The sequence below is a fragment of the Nipponia nippon genome, unplaced genomic scaffold (genome assembly GCF_047370975.1).
Source record: "Nipponia nippon isolate SJK-2023a ecotype South Korea unplaced genomic scaffold, ASM4737097v1 scaffold_16, whole genome shotgun sequence".
Classification (NCBI taxonomy): Eukaryota; Metazoa; Chordata; class Aves; order Pelecaniformes; family Threskiornithidae; genus Nipponia; species Nipponia nippon.
This window is the reverse complement of record NW_028262332.1, coordinates 5,480,772-5,500,557: the sequence shown is the minus strand read 5'-3', so window position 1 is coordinate 5,500,557 and position 19,786 is coordinate 5,480,772. Positions and strand designations below refer to the sequence as shown.

Here is a 19,786-nt window from a genome sequence, read left to right as displayed (position 1 = left end):
AGATTTCCGAAAGTCTTGAACCTTGCAAAATACGTCCTTTAAAAGCTAAGATGTCTCTATGCTATTCTTAGCCCAATGATACTTTTATATTTGCTGGTCCAAGCAAAAAGTGATCTACTCATTGCCAATAATTTTTGGGTAGGGTGACCTCTGAATTCTCTCCAGGCACTTTCATTCTTTTGTCCTAGAACATTGAGCTGAAGGTTGAGATAGAAAGTCTGAAGCGTGATCTGCAGGAGAGAGAGAAACTACTCATCAAAGCCTCGTAAGTACCAGTATATTTCTTGATGTTTGTTACTTAGGATTTCCAAGATCTTGCTTCTATTTATTTTTTTCTTGATGTTTTAGGAATATGAGGATCCCAAAGTAGTATTTTAAGGGCATTTATCTAGAAATTGTTTCATTCATTGCAGAAATTACATGTGTGAATTATTAAATGCACAATCACGTTAATGTAGCTATACTGGATGGTGCGACTTTGATATTATCCTTCATTCTACTGTATTTTTCAGGCAGATAAATGACCCCCTAGTTGGGAGTGGCTTAGCATTCCTGTTGTAGAAGTTAAGCGAAGAGCTTAATTGTCTGAACAGGTGAACTTTTTTACAGCACTGGATTGGGAAGGCAGTACACAAGACACTTCTCAGTAAGGCAGAGAGAGCAGTTCAGAACTAATCTAGAATGAATTTTGTGGTTTTTAATGTTATAAAAATGAATGCACTTAAAATTCCTGCTTTTCTTTTAAAACCTCTTTTGTAAATAAATATTACTTTAAAATTACATGTGCTACGTTGTCTTATGGCGTGAGCAAGGTGGAATGTGCTCTGGGGAGGGCTGACAATAGCCTGTTAAATTGCTTCCTTCTAGATATCTGGTTCAAAACTAATCCGAGCTGGCAATGACTGACAGCTACTGACTGCTACATGGGCCCCAGTTTCAATGGAATTCTCTTTGTGTGGGCTGCCTCACATGGCATTGAGTTGTTACCAATTAGCCTTTTTTTGGTAGTTCAGAGAGGCCTAGTTTCAAGTAGATCCTGTGGACCAGATCAATTTTTGTTCGGTCTCTCCAGGTAGCTGTCAAAAGGTATTGCTGTGCTTCGAATGGAACCTTGCACAAGTTCATAACAGGAAGCAAAATTTAGGGGGAAATCATAAACAAGTGGTCATCCTTTGTTTAGTAAGGAAACGCTAGCTGTTCTTTTCTTACAAGGTATTAACAATTACTGAAAAGGTAATGAGAAAGGTCTCGACAGCTGTGTATCTTCAGTTTATTCCAATGCTGCTTTCTGTAGAAAACACAACTCTACCAAAGGCTTGATACTGTGTTAGGAAGCTTTACAAATGTGAAGGGAATATGACACTTTTTCATCGTACATATAAAGTGCTTGCTTATCCACTGTGACAAGGCTTGTGTGTGGAACTCTCGGCTATACCACCAAAATTGCTATATAGTGTGCAGATGTTTGTATTTAACCTTAAAGTGCCAAGTAGGCACAGATAAAGTGGAAGACACTTGCTTGTGCATCAGCCATTTGCACTTTAAATGTTTTCCACTCTGATATGCAATGGGATTTCTATCTATATTATGGTCTTTCAGTAAGGCAGTTGAAAGCTTGGCCCAGGGTGGTGATGCCGAAATACAGCGTGTGAAGGAAGAGGCACAGAAGAAGATGCAAGAAGTGGAAGAAATCCTGACTGGCAGAATAAACTTTCTGGAAGAGGTGAGTGGCCAAAACTGAAGGAATAGTTAGAAATTGGTACTGTCTTTGTACTATTGGCTGAGATTTGATACTGTGATCTACCTATATTTTCAAAATTGTTTCCGCTTTCCTGCAAAAATAGCCAGTACAAAACTAGACAAAAAAATAAAAGAAAACAATGAAAGGGAAGGTATTTTTAGCTGCTCTTGAACTGTCAAATATGAGGATAGTAGTTCTTCAGGAAATTCGTACCTATTGGTGGTGTTGAGGTACATTCAGCACAAACCTTTGATTCCTGAATTCCAGTGTGCAGGGGCTACGTTTTCAGGACTGCAGTCTCTGTTTAGAGGAAGAGGGGCTGGATTTTGAACACTTCTACTGATAAGGTGTCAGCTTCATAAATAGCTGAAACCACTCTGTAAGCACTCCTGTCCCTGCTCGTCTGTATGGGGGACCTCAGTATTGCCATATAGAAAGCCACAGAATCTCAGATTTGTATCTCTGCTCTTGTGTGGTCATTACAGGCTGAGAGCGGCCACCTCCTTATGGTGGCTTGCGGGTAGGTGGGCGCTTCCCTGTGTTGCGCCTGCGTGCCTTACACTCTGTTGTTAGATTGACCATTGTCTGCCAAATGTTCATGGCTTCTGCTGTCACTATATCACCTTCTTGCATTCTCCTGTTCCGCAGGGTTATTCTTAACAATGTCTTTTTTTTAATTCCTTGCTGTCTGTGGTTGAGACAGTTTACTCCTATATTTATTGTTGAGCCATTGCTGGTATCTTTACAGGGGAATCGCTTCATGTTTTCCTCATTTTGTAGTGTAAAGGCAAAAAAAAAATTCTCTATATGAATAACACGCTTCCTCAGAAGAAAGGAGAAGTTCAGTGTCTTGTAAAGAACAAATTTAATATTGAATGGTCTGTGCTGGAAATGTTTGTGTCAGGTTCTAGAAATATATAAGCTCTTGATTGGTTTGCATCATTGACTGTATACACTTCTCTGCAGGTGTGGGATTTTGTAGCTGTGTTTGTGAAGGGGATAGGTGTCTGGTGCTCTTTCTGTAAGTAAATAGAAATAGCACAAGTAGGTATATTCCAATATTTGCTTTCCATCCCTATAAGAATGAATTGGTCGTGGAAGGTATTGGTAGCAATCTCCTGATGGTATTTTCTATCAGGATGATTTAGCAGTATTCATAAAGCAGTGAGCACCTTCAGGGAGGAGGAGCGGGGAATCTGCGTTGCCTTTCTTCCAGTTTAGTGGAATTGGGATTTCTCAAAGCATTCTTTGTGCTATTGAATAGGTAGAGAAGTTCCTAAATTACTTATTCTATACCAAAACAGCCAATCAGACTGGTATTTCCCAGATCTGACAGGCAGAATATTCTCATCTCATGGTGATACAGTATCTTCTGTAGCCTGAAGATAGCGTTGGCCTCTCACATTAATTTTATTGTGCTTATGAATGTGAACACTGCAGAGGAGTATTAGTCACTTGTTTACATAGCACCATATAATTATATAGATGCAGGTAACGCTAACAAAGATTAATTTCCTTCAGAGCTTTTGATTGAAAGATGAATGCTGGCAGAACAGTTTTTCAGGAGAGGGGGTGAGTGGTGAAGTCTAGTGGTGAAGGACTTTTTCTTCATCCTCTCCCAAAGAGATATGCTTTTTAGTATAGACTTGAAGGCGAGAGGGGAATTACTTTTTAGGCTACAAGGATGCTTTTATTTCGTAGAAAGCAAAATTCAGTGAGCACAGCAGGGAAGCTTACAATATAAAAATAAAGATCTGAAACAAGTTTTATGTAGTGTATGACAAGTGTGGGTTTTTTTTGGTGTTCCCTGTCTCTATGTGTTGGGTCACTAGAGGAAGTTGACTTGAATCTCTGCGTGTTATCTCTGTTTCCATTGCTGTGCAAGAGAAAAATGGCTGGTTCATACTTTATCAATTCTTGCAAAATATTATAAATTATGTTGGGAAGAGTTCCAATTAGCTACAGTGAGCCTGTGAATATTAATTTCATCTCTGATTGAATAAAAATGCCCTTCTTTGACCTCTTTAATTTAAGTGTAGCTATTTATTATGATAGTGGGAGGACAGTGGGACAAAGCCAAATTATAATAGCTAACTCTAAAGCCATAGCATAGGGACACTTTTGTTTCCAGTTCTGCTATCAGTTAGGGTTTTCGTTTTATTTTTTTGAAACAAACTTCCCTTCTTTATGTGCCACAGAAAATGGATTAATCTTGAAAATGCAGATGCAAAAGAGTTCAGAAGCATTTGCAAAGCGCTTGAACTACTTGGTAAAAGTTGCTAAATTAAACATACCAACATATGTTTGGTAGAAGAAACTTCAGTATGTGAAAAAAAATTGTGAGCATTTTGTTCTTATAGGCATCAGGATTGTGTGTTTTAATTACAGAATCTTAAAGCTGCCCAAGAAGACGTGGAAAAAGCCATTGCAATGACAGAGAAGGAGAAAGCTCTGAGAATAGCTGCTGAGCAGAAACTTTCTTCAATTATGAATGCCCCTGCAAAGGATCTGGATATGATTACAGGAGCTGAGAAAGACAGGTCAGAAGTCTTGCTGGTGATGTTTCTAACCACTGGAATTCTTTACTGTTTAAAGTGTGAAGAGTTGACATGGATATAGGTTTCAATAGTTTGATCCTACCCTCAGATCCATGAGTGAGTGTTAACTGGCCATCCTTCCTGTTCAGCTATTAAATGAACACAGCAAAGAATCAGTATGCATGTGACATGAGCGTGTCCTGCTTTAAAGCATCTTTGTAACTTTGGTAGCTTACCTCCTGCTTGCTGCTTTCTTGAAACTGTTGCTGAATAGAACTTGACTCTTCCATTTGTGTTCACTCATTGCTTTCATGGTGTTAATGTGCTCTTCAGTGCCAGTGAGGTATCTGTTGAGGCTGGTAAATCTGATGGGAAGAGAAGCATACTGTGTTTGAGCTTCACGGTTTTGATTGTGTTTGCAAAGCACTGGCTTTGTTTTGTTTGGCAGGTAGCTGGAAAGGTGTGTGAGGTGCTCAATAACTTTAGGTGGGGAAAATGTGTAAACTCAAATCTCAATACTTTGGAGGATTTTTTTTTTTTTTTAAGATATGTAGGGTAAAAGCAAGCTTCCTACTAAAGCTTAGTTAGTTTGGGGACTTGATCCCGGAGTGGAGATCAAAAGATCATTATGATTCTTTATACTTTGGAGTATTCTTTCCTGCCTGTTTGTGACTGAACCCGCAGGTAACTGCGCTGTGAGTAACTGCATAATTGGTCTACCCTGGAAACCGAAAGTTATGTTGGCTTGAGGCTTTCATGTCATAGGTTTTAAATTATGGTAGGACCAAAGCAAGGCTTGCAGCGTTTTCCAGTTTTTGTAAAAGCACAGAGATTGAAAACTGCAATTCTGAAGTCTACAGTGGCATAAAATTCTGGAACTGTTCTAACAGGTTTTGATACTGCAACTTGTGTGCCACCACAGTAATTATAACCTGGCTCTCAGGTTATCTCCCCCCTTTCCCTTTCCTGTCTTCCTCTTTCCATCTGTTAGTCATCTGCGTCAATACAGTTGCTGTCCTGAGTGACTTGAGCTGGGAAGGAGTTATAAAACCAGTCCCTCTCAGAGGTACTTGAGTTGCCAGCTCTATAACTTGTGTGAAAACAGTGCTTAAAGTGTGGAGACAAATCGTCAGGATTGGATCACTAAAGTGAAGGCTGTGGGGAGTATGACAAAGAAAGTATTCCCCCTGCCCCCCGCCGTGATCCAGTCTTAGCAGGATTTTCTGTAATTACATGCTGGTAGGTCAGTGTAAGTATTCACAGGACCAGAAAAACATAGTGCCAATGGAAGAAGAGAATATTTGACTTCTTGAAGTGAATCAAATATTAACGTGCAATGCTTTAAACTTGTCTGGGAGTAGCACATCTGGAATTCATATTGTGTTAAAAAGATACTTTCACCATCTAGGCTACAAAATACTAAGAGAATCGCAGCTGGCATCTTATGCCAGAAAGTTTTCACGTGTAACCCTTATGTCTGTCGGAAAACTCAAGCATTGTTGTTTTTATCAGTTGGAATACTGGAAGTGTCAAGATGTGTATTGACCAAAGAAGGTAGCACTGACCTAACTTTTTTTTTGCTTATGTGAAACGAGAACCAGCTTAGGAGCAAATATAAATGAAACCAGGTGCTTGAGGGACACTAATGATGGCGCGTAAGGATATGGTGGTGTATGTGCAAAGAAGTGGAATAGATTGATAAGCTTTTTGTGTGTGCTATAAAGGACAATGTAACTAAAATATTGAAGCTTAAGTGTTGACTTTTGAAATGGTACTGGAGGAAAGTAAGGATGAGCACTTTGCAGATAGCTCAACCCTGTTTTTTGCTTGCTTTAAAGTTACGGCACCTTTTCTGGTTTCTCTGGAGGGAGAAGGGGTTGTGAAAGTACTCTCAAGTTTTACAAGTATTGTCTGGAGTCTTCACCTAGGGAAGTTGTCTGCAAGATTTACTGCAATGACTGGAGAATTGGTGGTAGATGATGCAAGATTAATATTAAAAATCTTATAATTTTAGACTTATAGAGCAACTGAATCTGTCTTTGAAAAGTAAAGAAGCTATAATTCAACACCTTGAAGAGGAAAAGTCTCAGAGTGGATCTTATGATGGGAACTTGTCAGCAGAAAAAATCAGAGAACTTACCCTTGCTTTGAGGCATGAAAAAGATAGTGAGATAGAGGTGAGGAAACTGACTGAACAGTTGTATGTTATAAATCTCATGTGTTGTAGGATTTTAAAGGTTTTGTGCATGACAGTATGTGAGTGACTTAAGCCAATTTTTAAAAATATTCTTCTCCACAGTTGTTCTCTCCCTCCCTCCTCCATTTCCTTAACATTCATTGGTAATATTGTGGTTTGGTGGTCAATATTCATCCTTATTATCCGTGCTTACTATTCATTCAATGAGAGGCCATGTTTCCCATTGACTTGATGCCTGTATTACAGATACTGTGCAATTGCTTTGCAGAAGTATATGTATAAAAATGCTAGACGTTAATAGATCCCTGAATAGGTGACATAACTGTAAAAGTTAAGAATGTGACTTGAGAGTTTATTTTTGGGAAGTATCTCTACTGTATCTCTACATATCTACAGTATCTCTACTGTTATGCTCTGGAGAAAAAGCTGTGGTAAGGGAGGTAGGCACTTCATTTCAAAGTGAAAGTCTAGCCTTTAGCTTACAAAAGGTGCTGAGTCAGTCTTTTATTTCACTTGGCTTTTAAACAGGAAGACAGGTATCCTGAAAACTGAACTGTAGAAACAGGACTTCAGGCTTGTTGTGTTGCGTGTGTCCCCCCCGACCCCCGCCATTGATTATTCAAAGAAGAAATTAAATCTGGCAGAATTAGGAAAGTAGTCATGGAGGCTGTCATGCTTCCGAGGAATTTTCTTCCCTTTTGTTTTGGAACTTAATATTGATCAGTACCTCCACATTTTTTTTTTTGTTTATGTCAAGAATAGACAAGAGAACCTTCTACGACTGGACTGATTAGTGGAATTAAAAGTTTTCAGTTCTGGGTGGTCTTGCAATTAAATCAATATGCATCAGGAAAAACTACCCTGGTTTCACAAGAGTATTTGTGTGTCAAGGTGAAAACAGGGTCATCTTTAATCATTTCATAGGAGGTAGACTGTATGATCATTTTGGGATGCAGTATTGGAGAAAAATCTGATGAATACCTTTGCACAGCTCTGTTTTTATATATGATTACTTTAAAAAAAAAATTCTGTAACCTCTCCAAGGAAAAGTGCTAATTAAAATCTCCCTTGATAAAAGCATCTTGCTGACATAGAGAAATGTCACATAAAAATACATTTTTATTAACTCGGCAAGTACAGTTGTCCTGTCTCACGGAAGAAAATGTTGTGTGGTTTTTTTGTGTGTGTGTTGTTTTTTTTTTTTTTCTTATTAGTTTGGACAGGCTCATACTGTGCCCAGGCAGATTTGTAGACTTCCAGGAAGCACCTGATTCAATATATTCCTGCCAAAAGGCGTGTATTAAGTTTTGTCGTTTCCCCTCCACCTCTCCCCAAGGTTTTTAAGCTCATTTTGCGTCATTTGAGTGCTTAATGGGTTACATTTGTGTTCAGAATTAATTTACTTGACTGTAACAACTGTTTTGTTCTTATAGGCTATTAGAATGGAGCTCGAAAATGAGAGAAATTCCTTTGAAAAAAAAATTCAGGTAAGTTCTAGTTTGTGTCTGTTTCCTCGACCACTTACAGTGCATGTTGGGATCTCTTCTGTTATGCATTCATAGATACAGAGAGGCCTTGACTCGAAAGGAAGCAGAGCAAGTCCTCTGGTAAATTCTCTTTTATGTTAGATGACAGGGAGGCTCACCTTGTTTTTGAAGCCATTTTCAATAAAGCTGATAGGCACGCTCATCAAATACTGAAGCTGATACCCACGGCCAGCCCACGAGATTAGGCTTCTTATACTATATTCCAGGCACATCTTTAAGATGATGGCTCGCGTTTTGGGACTATGTTTTATGTTAGTAATCTGAGTAATAAGATATAAGAACTCTGAGAGAATGTACTTATTAATGTGCAGTTACAGTATCTCTTAGTGGGAAGTTAATGCAACTTTCACATAATCTAATTTAGTCACTTCAAGAAGAGCTACAAGAGAGAGAAAATGAGCTTGCTGTTGAAAAGAAGAATGGTTTGAAAAGGGATAAAACTATTCAAGGGCTAACTGTTGCATTAAAAGCAAAGGAAAAAGAGGTATGATGGTTATGACTTGCTGGTTTGTGGAACTATCATTGGGAGAGGTGTGTGCGTTGTGTATGTGGCGGTGGTTGACCATCTCACTGTAGCCAGTAGATTTCTAGTGGGTCCTTAATCGCTGCTGTCTTATCTGTAAGCAGTTCTGTTTATCGAGAGTTTTGGGTCTTGGACTGGAGAAGCGAGGAAAAGGATACTTAACTGATACTTTCTCCCTTAAGAACTTTGAGGAAAAATGTTTTCAGTTGCACACTGATTTTTATCAGCCCTGAGCACCACTTAAAAGGTATGAGAAGTATGTTATGTTGCTGAGTAAGTGGAGCTGTCATAAAGACAGCTAAAATAGAAGAGGTCAACATCAGCTGAAATTCAGATTTTGTGGAAGAATGGGAAATATTTAACTTGAGGTATAGGCAGTCGAGTGAGTGTTTGTATAAGAACAAGAATTTTGTTATACAAGATTTATTATGATGTATTTGGTGTCTTTGTTCTTTAAAGTATTTGTCTTGTGTTGTTGGATGAATGGATAATGAGATCTGATAGCTATTACTGAATCACCATCCCTTGGAAATAACTCTACATAGTATTCATTTTACTTTACTTAAAGAATGAGGAGCTTGGTTCTGAAATAGAAGATCTAAATGCTTCATTGGTTAAGGCAAGAGAGGCAACTCACAAAGCACACATCCAAAAATTCAAGGTAAGAAGCAAGCAATTAATGTTGCTTCCCCCATCCCTGCTCCTCCCTTCTCCATGATTCCACACAGCAGGTAGTGCTTTGTATCTTTGAAAGCAGAGGAATAGAAAGTAGTTTAAAATGTGTAAAAAAAGTTTAATTTTTCTTACTGTGAAAAATATTTCCCAAATCAAATTATTTAAATGCTAGAGCATTAAAATGTCAGATTACTTATCTTGTTTCTTGAGTTTTTTCTTTTATAACAACTGAGAATTATTAAGGGAGAAATGTGTGAAAGCAAAATGAGTTAAAAATAAAGACGCAAATAGTTGTGGAGTTGAGATGATGTTGAGCTTTCTTTGTTGACCTAAGAATGTTTTGGTTGTTCTTCCAAAAGTATGGTAACAGCACACTCTTCATGTTAGCAGAGTTGCACTGGGTATGAGACACTTGTTTGGATTTATTTATATAATAAATGTGATACCACTGTTTATAAAATAGTGGAGCATTGTTTGTGAAAATGTCATTTAGTAATGCTTTCATGTGTGTCGAGGAGAAAGGACTTTATGATGATCATTTATGTGTTATAAAGGTCTTAAAATGTAAAATGGGAGAAAGTAAGAATTTAATATTAAAACAGACAACATAATGTCTTTTGTAATGTTTTCCAACTCATCTAAAACTATGTCTGATGACACTAACTGATACTGATTAGAGGCAGTGATGAACCTTCCATCATGATGTTTGTTCATCCACTTGGTCTCCTAGCTCAGCAGGAATGGAAGAGGTTGGTACGCTTGCCTCCGAAGTGCACACACCTAAAGCTTTTGTGACTGACTGTACTGTTTTTGGATTTCAGAGTCTAATGGATTTCAGAGTAGTAATGTTTAGTTCTCATAGAGCACCTCCATTTCTTCAAAAGCCATTTATTTCACTTAAGCCCAAATTTTAAGTGTGCACTATTGAGAAAAGTATATCCTATTTCTTCTTCTGGTCATTTTGGTCTGTGTGTGAATCTATAGCTTAGGTTTGCTTTTTCATACCATGGAAGTCCTGCTTTGAAATATTACTCTAATTTTAACTCTTGATGAGAGCTTGATTATTTTTGAGAAGTCTAGGTTTAAAAAATGTGCAACTAATCCCTCCTGTCCACAGAATCCATATTGCACGGTGGGTGACAGAGCAAGCCTTTCTCCTCATTACTCTGCTACTTAGCTACAAACTTGAGTTGAAGGCAGTTCTCTGTGAGTAGATCACGCTGCATAACCCGCTGCTCCTGTCATCTGTGTTGTGAACTTCAAGGAGGCCAGTTGTAACAGTATGTGACGGGAAGAACACCAATCAGACTTGCTATTTCATATTAAGAAAATAAGCTGATGACTTGGTAACTACATAACCTGGTCTGAATTCAAACTGACCCAAAAGTAGAAAGCTTTATGTAATAAGAGCTTTGGGAACCAATAATAATATGGTCTCATTTGCACTATGGACTCCTTTGCAGGTCAACCTTTATCTAATTCTTAGTTATCTAAGACTTTGTTATCCTGCGCTGGATGTCATTGAAAGCTGTGTTACATTAGTTGAGAATACTTTCAGTGTAACATTTTCCCTGTTGTGTGAGTAACTGTCATTTCACTGTATTTTTCCACCATAATTTTGAAGTACTGGAAAGAGGTGCGGGGGAGTGAGTTTGGATACAAGAAGAGTAAAGACTTCCAGTCTCTACAAAATACCCTTATAGAACTTGAATGCTGCATTGTATTTCAGGGTGCTGAGGATTATCAAGCTCTCTTGATGGAAAAAGAGACCCTCTTAGCAGAGCTGCGTTCAGAAAACCTTACAAAGGATGCTGAGAATCGTAAACTACAAAGGAGGATTAAAAGGACCGATCAAGAGCTAAATGATTTGAATTTAGAAAGAGAGAAAATGGAGAAGGAGCTGGATGAAGCACAACTACAGAAGAGCAGAAGTGACAAAACCATTAATGTTATTATCACTTTTTTCCTTTATTTCATAAAGTTTAAAAATAACTTAGCATTTCTAGCATGTCCTTTTCTAAGATTAAGTTTTTTTAATTTGAATACTTTTTGGAAAGGTAAATGCGTTTGCCTAATGCCAGTGTTCCAAGGAACGTGGCCAAGAAGATTGAGGAAAATTCAGGCACGTAGTCTGCACAGAAAAAGATTTTAAAATAAATATCATCTTGACAGTCTTAGGTCCTAGAAAAAATCCTTAGCCTTTATAAGTAATACGTGGTTACTATTGGTTTCAGTTTTTCTGCTGGGAGAGTCTGAACATGTACGACAGTGTACGTTTTATATTGCTGCTGTATTTGTCTTGTTACATGTCTACACGTTATCTTAAATTACACTACTTAAATTAAACTTTCTTCTAAGTTCTAATGCAGAACAGAAGTAAGTAGCCAGTTGTTGCAACCTTAAGCCAAACTTCAGCTTGCTTTTTGCTATCATAGCAGGGTCACTGTAAAGACTGTATATTTAGTAATTTTTGCTTGTAACATTTCCAAAGCACAGGATTACTTGATGACAGTTGAACATGAAAATGTTGTGCTCTATTTATTCATTAATTTTACTTGCATCATATTCTGTTTAGGGTTTTTTACCTTGCTGTAGGCGTTTAGATAAGCACTTCTGCTTCCAACACACACAGCTCATGCAACGAAGTGAATGATCAGGTTTCTTCTTTTCTTCCTTTGAAAAAGGGATGCAACTTCTGCTGAGTGTTTGACATAAAACGTAATTCCCACCTGTATGTCATCACGTGGAGTTTTCTAAATTCTTCTCGCCTAGAGTCCTGCCTGCATGCAGAGGCTGGTCCTCTTCAGTTAGGGATTAGTCTGCTGCTATATTAAACTACATAAAAGATTAAATGAGCTTGTATTTATTCAGTGGATGTTTTGGTTCAATTGTTAAATAGGAACCTTAACACAGGTATACGTGGCAGTTGCTGTCCCTGCAATATCACTTAAAGCCAGTAGAGGGATCTCTTTACCCACAAACAAATAAGTGCTCGCCCTCTCCTGCCCCCAATTTAACTTGCATTTTCGGCTGATTGTCAACTGTGGTTAGGCTGCTGTCACAAAGTCTCTGTCTTTGGTGTGCTTTGAAATTTCTTCAGGGTGTTGAGGTTAAGGAGAGAAAGAACAGATCGCTCCTGTCAGTAAAACAGCCACAAAGAACAGATTTTATTGATTTAAAGTATTTTATATTTAACTATCTTCGCTATTCAGAACTTTTTTCGTCTTTCAAGGGAGCTAGAATATAACTCGGTATGGGAAAGACAGGAAAAATAGGACTGAGTAAGGGGTTGCCAGGGGATTCAAAGTTACTTGTATTACAGAAGCCTGTTTCATTCCATTATGTCCAAGTTTTTCATGTAAATGACTAGCTCCTTGGGGAAAAGCATTCCTGCCAAAAGATGAGCAGTCTTATAAAAATTATATCCCTAACCTATTTCCCGCTCCTTGCAGAACAGCTGCTTCAATTTCAGAGTTGCTAGTACATTTGGATATAGCAACGTTGCCTGTGAAATGTTGCCCATTAAGTAGTAGATATGTGGGAGTAAAAAAATATGCTGTGATATTTTGCTCTTTGACAAATAGAAAACCACTTCAGTGATCTGATGCAAACTTTTTATGAGACAGCCTTAAAAATTCTGTTCTCTTTACGCTCCGCGATACCTATTTGTCAGTGTTTCTATTTTGTTAGAATAAAACTAGCAAGAATGTGCCTAAACTGTAGAAAATGCCCTCAATATCTGTAATGAACTGCTGTCTTAGCTCTTCACTCACTCACAGGGAAATTTTCAATGACTCTTCATATATTGTAATTGGGATAATACCAATTTTTGCATATATCTATTTAAAAAAAAAACCCAAACAAAAATTAAAAATCCCAAACAAACCAAAAACCTTAGAGATCCAGAAAAAGTACTTTTGCCCTGTTGTAAACCCAGATTGTCCGGAGATGATTTGGGCATTACTGTTCTGCAATGGAAGAAGGTTAAACTAAATTAAGACTGCTACACGGCAGCTGATCATCCAAATCGGAGACTGTGGCCGATATTAGGAGTCTTCTGGTACAATAGGGGTGTAGATGTTTGTGAGCGATGTCCCTGCCTCCGGGTGGGCGGGTGCCCTGGCTTTTTGCTAGGTCAACTTTAAAAGCAAAAACTCTTTCAGTTCCGTACTTCCCAAAAGCTGCTGGTAAGCAGTAGTTCAGCATCACCTTCAGCTCTCTGAAACAAGAAACTTTGGGCCTATATTCTTACATACAATTGATGAGGAATAAACATCAACTCATCCCTAATGTTGCTTGTGTCCACTATGTTACTGTGTCTGTAACAGAGACCCAGTGCTTCTTGATCGAAGACTTTGTTCAAATTTACATGATTAAACACTTAAAGTATCCATTCTCTCTCCAGGCCTAAACGTAGACAATTAGAGTGTATTCACTAGGTATTCATATTTGATCAGTTGGTTGGGGAAATGCAGAATAACTCATTAGGCAGAATTTATTATTTAGTCCTCCTACCTGTAGTTTAGCCTGAGAGGGAGGTTTTGGAGCTTCAGGACTTAATTATTCACCAGCCTGTTTTCCATCTAACAAGGAGGGGGAGGCATCTGCTCCAGTCTCCTATATTATAGTGTTTCACATTCATTTTTCTTAGTTCAACTATCATTAATCATAGGAAAGTCTCTTGGGGAAGAAGGTTGGCAGAGGGAATTGCAAAGTTTATGCTCCGAGAGCTGTAGGTACTATATTATCCTTGCAAGTCAATGTATAGAATCCAATAGATTTTCTCCCAGACAATTTGAGTGGTCAATGAGTTCAAGCAACCTGCTATAGTGATGGATAGTTTTGTGTGTTACCGAATTCTAGCTCATGCAAAGAAGATAATTTTCAGTTTCAGCTCCAGCTTGCTTTGGGAAGGATTTAGGGAACTCTGGGGGCAGAAAGAGTAGAGGCGAAGTATCTGCAAATTGCAAGTCTCTCGCAGGCTTTTTTACTTTTTCCACAATTGTATGCCTTGTCAATCCACCTCTTCCCATAAACCTAGCTATAATACTTTTGCTGCTTCAAAGGCAGAAGCACAGTTTCTGTACCTGGCAAGTATTGTACCCCACGACGACTGAGGTTAGGTAATAGGGGGTGTAGTACTGTTATTGCAGCAGCATCTTTTCCATCCATGCATGTCTGTCATCTTTTCTTCTTAAAGCTGGTTATGGTTTTCATAAAGCGAAGTCACAGAGTATTGGTCACTTGAAGTTACAGGACAGGTCAAAAGTGTTCCTTTGATGTTTAATTACCTGTCAGGTAATGTCTTCTCTTAAAGCCTCTCAGTGACGTAATCGTATAAAAACAATGTAAAAATAGAAAGCCAAGGAGTGAACTTTGCAATGCAGTGAAAATCATAACGCTGCAGTTGATCCTTTGCTTCCAGTTCACGTGCCGTACATGAACAGGCTGAACGGGACCCGCTTGGAGAGCTCCCTAACGTGAAGCCAAAAGACTTTGCAGTTATCAGACCTTACACTACTTCCAAAAGATCTATGCTACACCACAGTTTGTATTTATAGTTAGTGGTTAGGAAGAAATAGAAGCATATTTGAGAGTTTGTGTATATAGACAAAACTCGGACCTGCTTCTGCAATTGTTCAGTTTTCTTAGTCAGGCAAGTCGTTCTTTTCGTCCTGAAAAAATTAACTTTGTTAGTTTGCAGAACTGAAGGTCTAAGCTTAATCATTCTTTGAAACGGAATAACATTTGAGGGTATTTTTGGGGAGCTATTAGGGGTTTCTTAGCTGAATCTTGGTAATGAAGCTAAAATTAAGCAAGTAAACCAAAAGGCATTGTAAATGACAATTTGTATTTAATGGGCAAAATAAATAGAAGTAAAACACTGAAGTAGTAAAATGATGTTAAGGATTTGATGTGAACCTGCATGAAGCAAGGTAATTAAGTCAAGAAAAGGACATAAAACAGTTTGTAAAGTGATGGCAATTAAAGTGTCACTAGTACTATTTCTTTGTACTTAGAATAAGAACCAACTATTGAATTTTAAATCCCGGTGGAGGTAAATGTAAAGTTTATAGGTGACTACCATATGTGCAGACTATTTAAAGGGCTTATGGTACTTCACAAATGGGCCCTTTTGGGGAATAAATGGAAAACATTTGTTTTAAGATGTAGGCTGCGATACCTGGTTCTTTGGGTCTGAAGAGACTTTTAGAGAGTATAAAGTCTTCTGTAAGTTTTAATTGTTTAATTTTAGACAGCAGCTCCTTTGTTACGAGTTTCTACTACTTTTTTTCCACACCATCCCTGCAGTAAATGCTCTAGATCTTGCAGAGTAAAAGCTTATAAAATGGGGCTAGTGTGTATGCAAGCTGTGCCTCCTTCAGTGGGCAGTGTTGACATTTCCAACAAAGCAGCAGAAAAGCTTGAAGCGACACAGACTGAGGTGGTGGGAGAGAAGGTGGAAAGACAGAGAAGCCGTGTTACGGATTTTTCTACTGCCCTGTGCTCTTGCATATTTTCCACTCTGTAACTGGGAACTGACTATTAATTACATGCTAATAGTTTCATGTATATTTCCATCGATTTAGCGATTGTCACAGTTCCTAGCAAAATGTAAGGAAGAGGAATTGTTTGATGTTATTGGTTGGAACTCAAGGCTTTATCAGGTGGTCAGACTTTGAAACCCCATAGATAGCCACGGTTTTAGACGGTGGATTGTCAAGTGAAGTGGAGCAGGATCTGTAGGAGCGCAGAGGAGAAAGCTGTAATTGTGGTGTGCGTCAAACGCGTGACCTGCAAACTAGGAGGTACTCCTTTTTACACTGCAGTAGCCCATGTTGATCCTAACAGATCTCAAGAGTCCTTTGGACTTGCTACTGCATAAGCCTATTGAAAGAGCTTGTTTCTGTGTTTTAGAAGCAAAATGGACAAGAAGCATACATTTCTCTGATGGGAAACTAAGGTGTGGAGATGATGCAACTAATGTTGGAGCTGCAGGAAGTAATTAACAGCCAGAAGCACGGTCAAGTTCTGTTCACAACTTCTAATCGCGAGACCGACCTGATTGGTCATTTGAAGTTTGTGCTCTTGTCGAAAGAAAATGTTTTAACATTTCTGACCTTTTGTTTGATGCAAAAGTAACTAGTAATACAATGTTAGTGCAAGAATTTTCACGGTGTGATGAGAAAAAGAGCAAATGACAAACTGAATCACCCGTAACCAATTTTCTCCTATTTCTAGCAAGGGAGTAAATTGACTCAGAAGTGAGTGTTCATTCTGACAGCAGCAACAGCTACGTGCACGATATTCCCAACAGCCTTGGAGTCCAGTCATTCTGTATGAAAGGCATTTAAACAATAACAACCGAGATTTTTAGAAGGCAATACTGACACCTCATCTAAAAGTTTTCTTTCTTTAATGGTGTTCATTGATGCCAAGAGAAAGATACTGACTTAAATACATTCTCCAGACTATTCAGTGATATGAGTAATTTAAAGCAATGAAAAGTTAAGCTAATAATGTGGGTTGTTAGTCTTAAACTTTTTTTAAAGTTGATTTGCTAAATATTCCGTTTTATTTTTTGTAGGACCTTAGAAATCAACTAGAGAAATTACACGGTGAAATGACTGAGAAAGAAAAAGCAGTTGAACATCATTACAATATTCTTTTGAGTGAAAGCAATCAGAAGTTGCAGAGCCAAGAGCTAGTTATCAAGCGGCTAACAGACAGTGTCAATCAAAAGGATCTACTGCTTCAAGTAAGTAGACTTAAGTTGAAATGAAAAATGGAAAGTTATCATTTGATTTTGTATGACAAATTATTACAAAATCGCATTTGTAGTTGGAATTACTGTTGATTTTGATGATAATCCTTCACTTTTTATAATACTGTATTTGCAGAAGAGACACATAATTATAGAGTGTGTGGCATTCAACAAGATTTCTTGTTAGGGTTTTATGAAGCGTGTGGAGAGAGGAGGAAGAAATACATAGAATTTTCACTGTTGTAGTAAGATACTTTAAAAGCTCTGAAGTGCCTGTGATTTTCAGTTTATTGTGCAGAAACTAGAAGTTGAGGAATAGGTATAGATACTGAAATATTTTATCTTCTTTTTTTGGATCCCATTCAAAACAATGTATGCGAGAAGGGAGCTGCCTGAATATTAACAGACCCCTGCTCAGTTTTTTTATAGCTGGAGGCATAACCCTGAAAAGTACCGATGGTATTCAACCAGCAATGCAAAGAGTAGTAGTTGAGGTTGCTCTATACCTGGAGACCAAGGTGCATGCCTTGACTTATTTTTTAATACTTAAAAGATTGGATAGCTGGGGAAAGCTTCTGTTCGATCTTTTTTTGCTTGTATTATGTTAAATTGAGGTCGTCTTTTGCGAGGTACGTGAAGAATATGTGCTGGATCATCCTTGGATATTCTCCCGAATTTTTTTTTTTGTTTGTCTATTTTGCAATATAAAACTAGAGTAAATTTTGTAAAACTGTCTCATTGTTTTCTTTTGTTAGAAACTTGATGGAACAGTTAAAGAAAAGGATGCAGAATTGCAGGAGCTCCTGAATAAGTACAAGAACCTTCTAAGAGCCAATGAAGAACTTGAACTGAAAAATGAGGGCTTAGTAAAGGAAAAATGTGCTGCACAGTCTCAACAGTCAATCATCAAGATAGTCAGAGAGTTAGAGGTGAGTTTTTCATAACTCTGATCATTTGCAGATAAATACCTTGAGTTCAAATTGAAGGGAATTTTGACTTTGGCTTCATAGGTGTGGACTCATACACGTTGTAATTCACCCACGTAGCAAGGGGCTGGTTTTCCTTCGTATCAGTACCATATCAAAATGTTCTGTATTATTAAAAAGATAACAATGGCTTTGTTAATAATTGTGTCATATGATTTGTATGATTGTGGAGGTATTGATCTGGCATCTTAACAATACATAGTATTGTACTCAGATGAGTTTATATGGCATCACTAAAGTCTTTACTCTCAGAAGGTGTGTAAAATGTTTTGCCTGCCATAAAAAGGTAGAGTTTTGTGGTCATTAGGGTAGCCATATTTCCCTGAGTGGGAGGGTGTCTGCGTTTCTGAAGAGAGATGCAGAGGAGAGTTTGTGTACTTCTGATAGATAAGGGGAAAGATTGCACAGAGCTAGTGACCACAGGAGATAAATGGAGTGTGAGGATAAAAAACGGAGGTAGGAGTGAAGATATGTCTAGGGCAAGAAGAAAACTACTTTAAGGCAAAGAACTTTGACTCCATCGGTGACTCCATTGGTGCATTTTTATTATTGTGTACAGATTATTGAACAAGGAAGCTGCTTTTGAAGGTACATCTCTTGTCTTTTTTTGTGTTGTTTGCAGCCTAGTATGTTAAGGTCTCCAAAAGCATCAGGCAAAGTAAAAAGAATTAGACTAGGATGTCTGTGATGGAGGAAGCTATTTTGTTTCTTTAATAATATATCAGTCATTAATGAGATTTTCTCAAGGAAGTTTAAAATAAAGTGAGCTGATGGCAAAGGAAACACGAGTGCTATGTCTTGTGTCACATTCTGAACCTACTCGTGATGAGATGCTTAATATGTTACGGGCACTATTATTAAACTAGGCAGATGCAAGCACACGTTGAGTCATGGGTTATATGAGAAGCTCAGAGTAAAGGAGCTGCATCACTGTTTGCCAGGGTACCAGTGCAGAGTAGATCAAAGTATATATGAATATACATGCAGAGAAAATAAAGTCTGTGAAAAGTTGAGTAGAAATTCTACCTCTGTAAAACAAACTGCAGTGCATGCACATAGCTTCTGTCACAAAGGGACCCAAGAGTGATGGAAAATCGTACAGAATTAATGAAAATCAAACACTAACTTTCCTCTGTACACCCCACTTCCAGTACAGGTGTATAACCAGGAGAGAGAACAGTGGCAAGCGAAGCCATGCATGGTAATGACCCGGTCCCCACCTTCTAATCATGATCTATTCTCTATTGCTGTCTCACTTAGTGATTGTGAACAATACCTAATCACAACCCATTGTCCGCTCAGCTCAACCTCTGTGTAAGATATCTCCTGTAAGAACCCGCTTCGGCATATTAATCATAAGTTTTTGGGCACAGATTGTCCAGAACGCTGCTCTCATTGGCTGCCTTGGACTCTTTGATGACTTTACAGTGCTGCACCAACTGTCAACAAATGCACAGCTGGATCCTCCCCACCAGAGAGAACAGAAGCCGAGCTCTTCTAGCCTCACTGATCTTTAAAGTTGAAGAAACTGAATTGAGAGATGCAGAACTTTCTCTCTTTCATCATACCTTTTTACTTTATTTTAATGTAACGATAAATTTTAAAGCAACCAACATCCAAAGCTCTGCTGGGTGCCTTGGCCAGGCCAGGGAAGATAAATGACAGTTTCTAATTAGACTTTGGATTCTTGAGCCACTGTCATGGGCTAGAGAGAGAGTGTGCGAGGCCACTGATAATTAGGTTAGTCATGCATCTGCTGACTCTGGTATCTATGAAATCTCGGAATGAAATATATTTTACAGCCAAGGAATTTAG

The 19,786-nt window shown here is 38.2% G+C and overlaps 1 protein-coding gene across 8 annotated transcripts in view; it reads left to right on the top strand.

The window, feature by feature from the left end:
- The window catches only part of CDK5RAP2 (CDK5 regulatory subunit associated protein 2), an 83,927-nt gene that overhangs the window by 8,378 nt on the left and 55,763 nt on the right, over positions 1-19,786 (top strand). For 6 of the 8 annotated variants that reach the window (XR_015703669.1, XR_015703670.1, XM_087752814.1 and 3 more), the window contains exons 5-14: positions 189-265; positions 1,600-1,723; positions 4,130-4,281; positions 6,293-6,455; positions 7,909-7,962; positions 8,387-8,506; positions 9,114-9,206; positions 10,950-11,168; positions 16,809-16,979; positions 17,741-17,914. Coding sequence is in view for 6 of the 8 variants with exons in the window: in XM_087752814.1 (XP_087608940.1) it covers positions 189-265; positions 1,600-1,723; positions 4,130-4,281; positions 6,293-6,455; positions 7,909-7,962; positions 8,387-8,506; positions 9,114-9,206; positions 10,950-11,168; positions 16,809-16,979; positions 17,741-17,914 (1,347 nt within the window). In the remaining 2 variants the exon portion in view is untranslated. Of the gene's footprint in view, positions 1-188; positions 266-1,599; positions 1,724-4,129; positions 4,282-6,292; positions 6,456-7,908; positions 7,963-8,386; positions 8,507-9,113; positions 9,207-10,949; positions 11,169-16,808; positions 16,980-17,740; positions 17,915-19,786 lie in introns of those variants that run through there. The other 2 variants (XM_087752813.1, XM_087752816.1) reach the window with 2 other exon arrangements.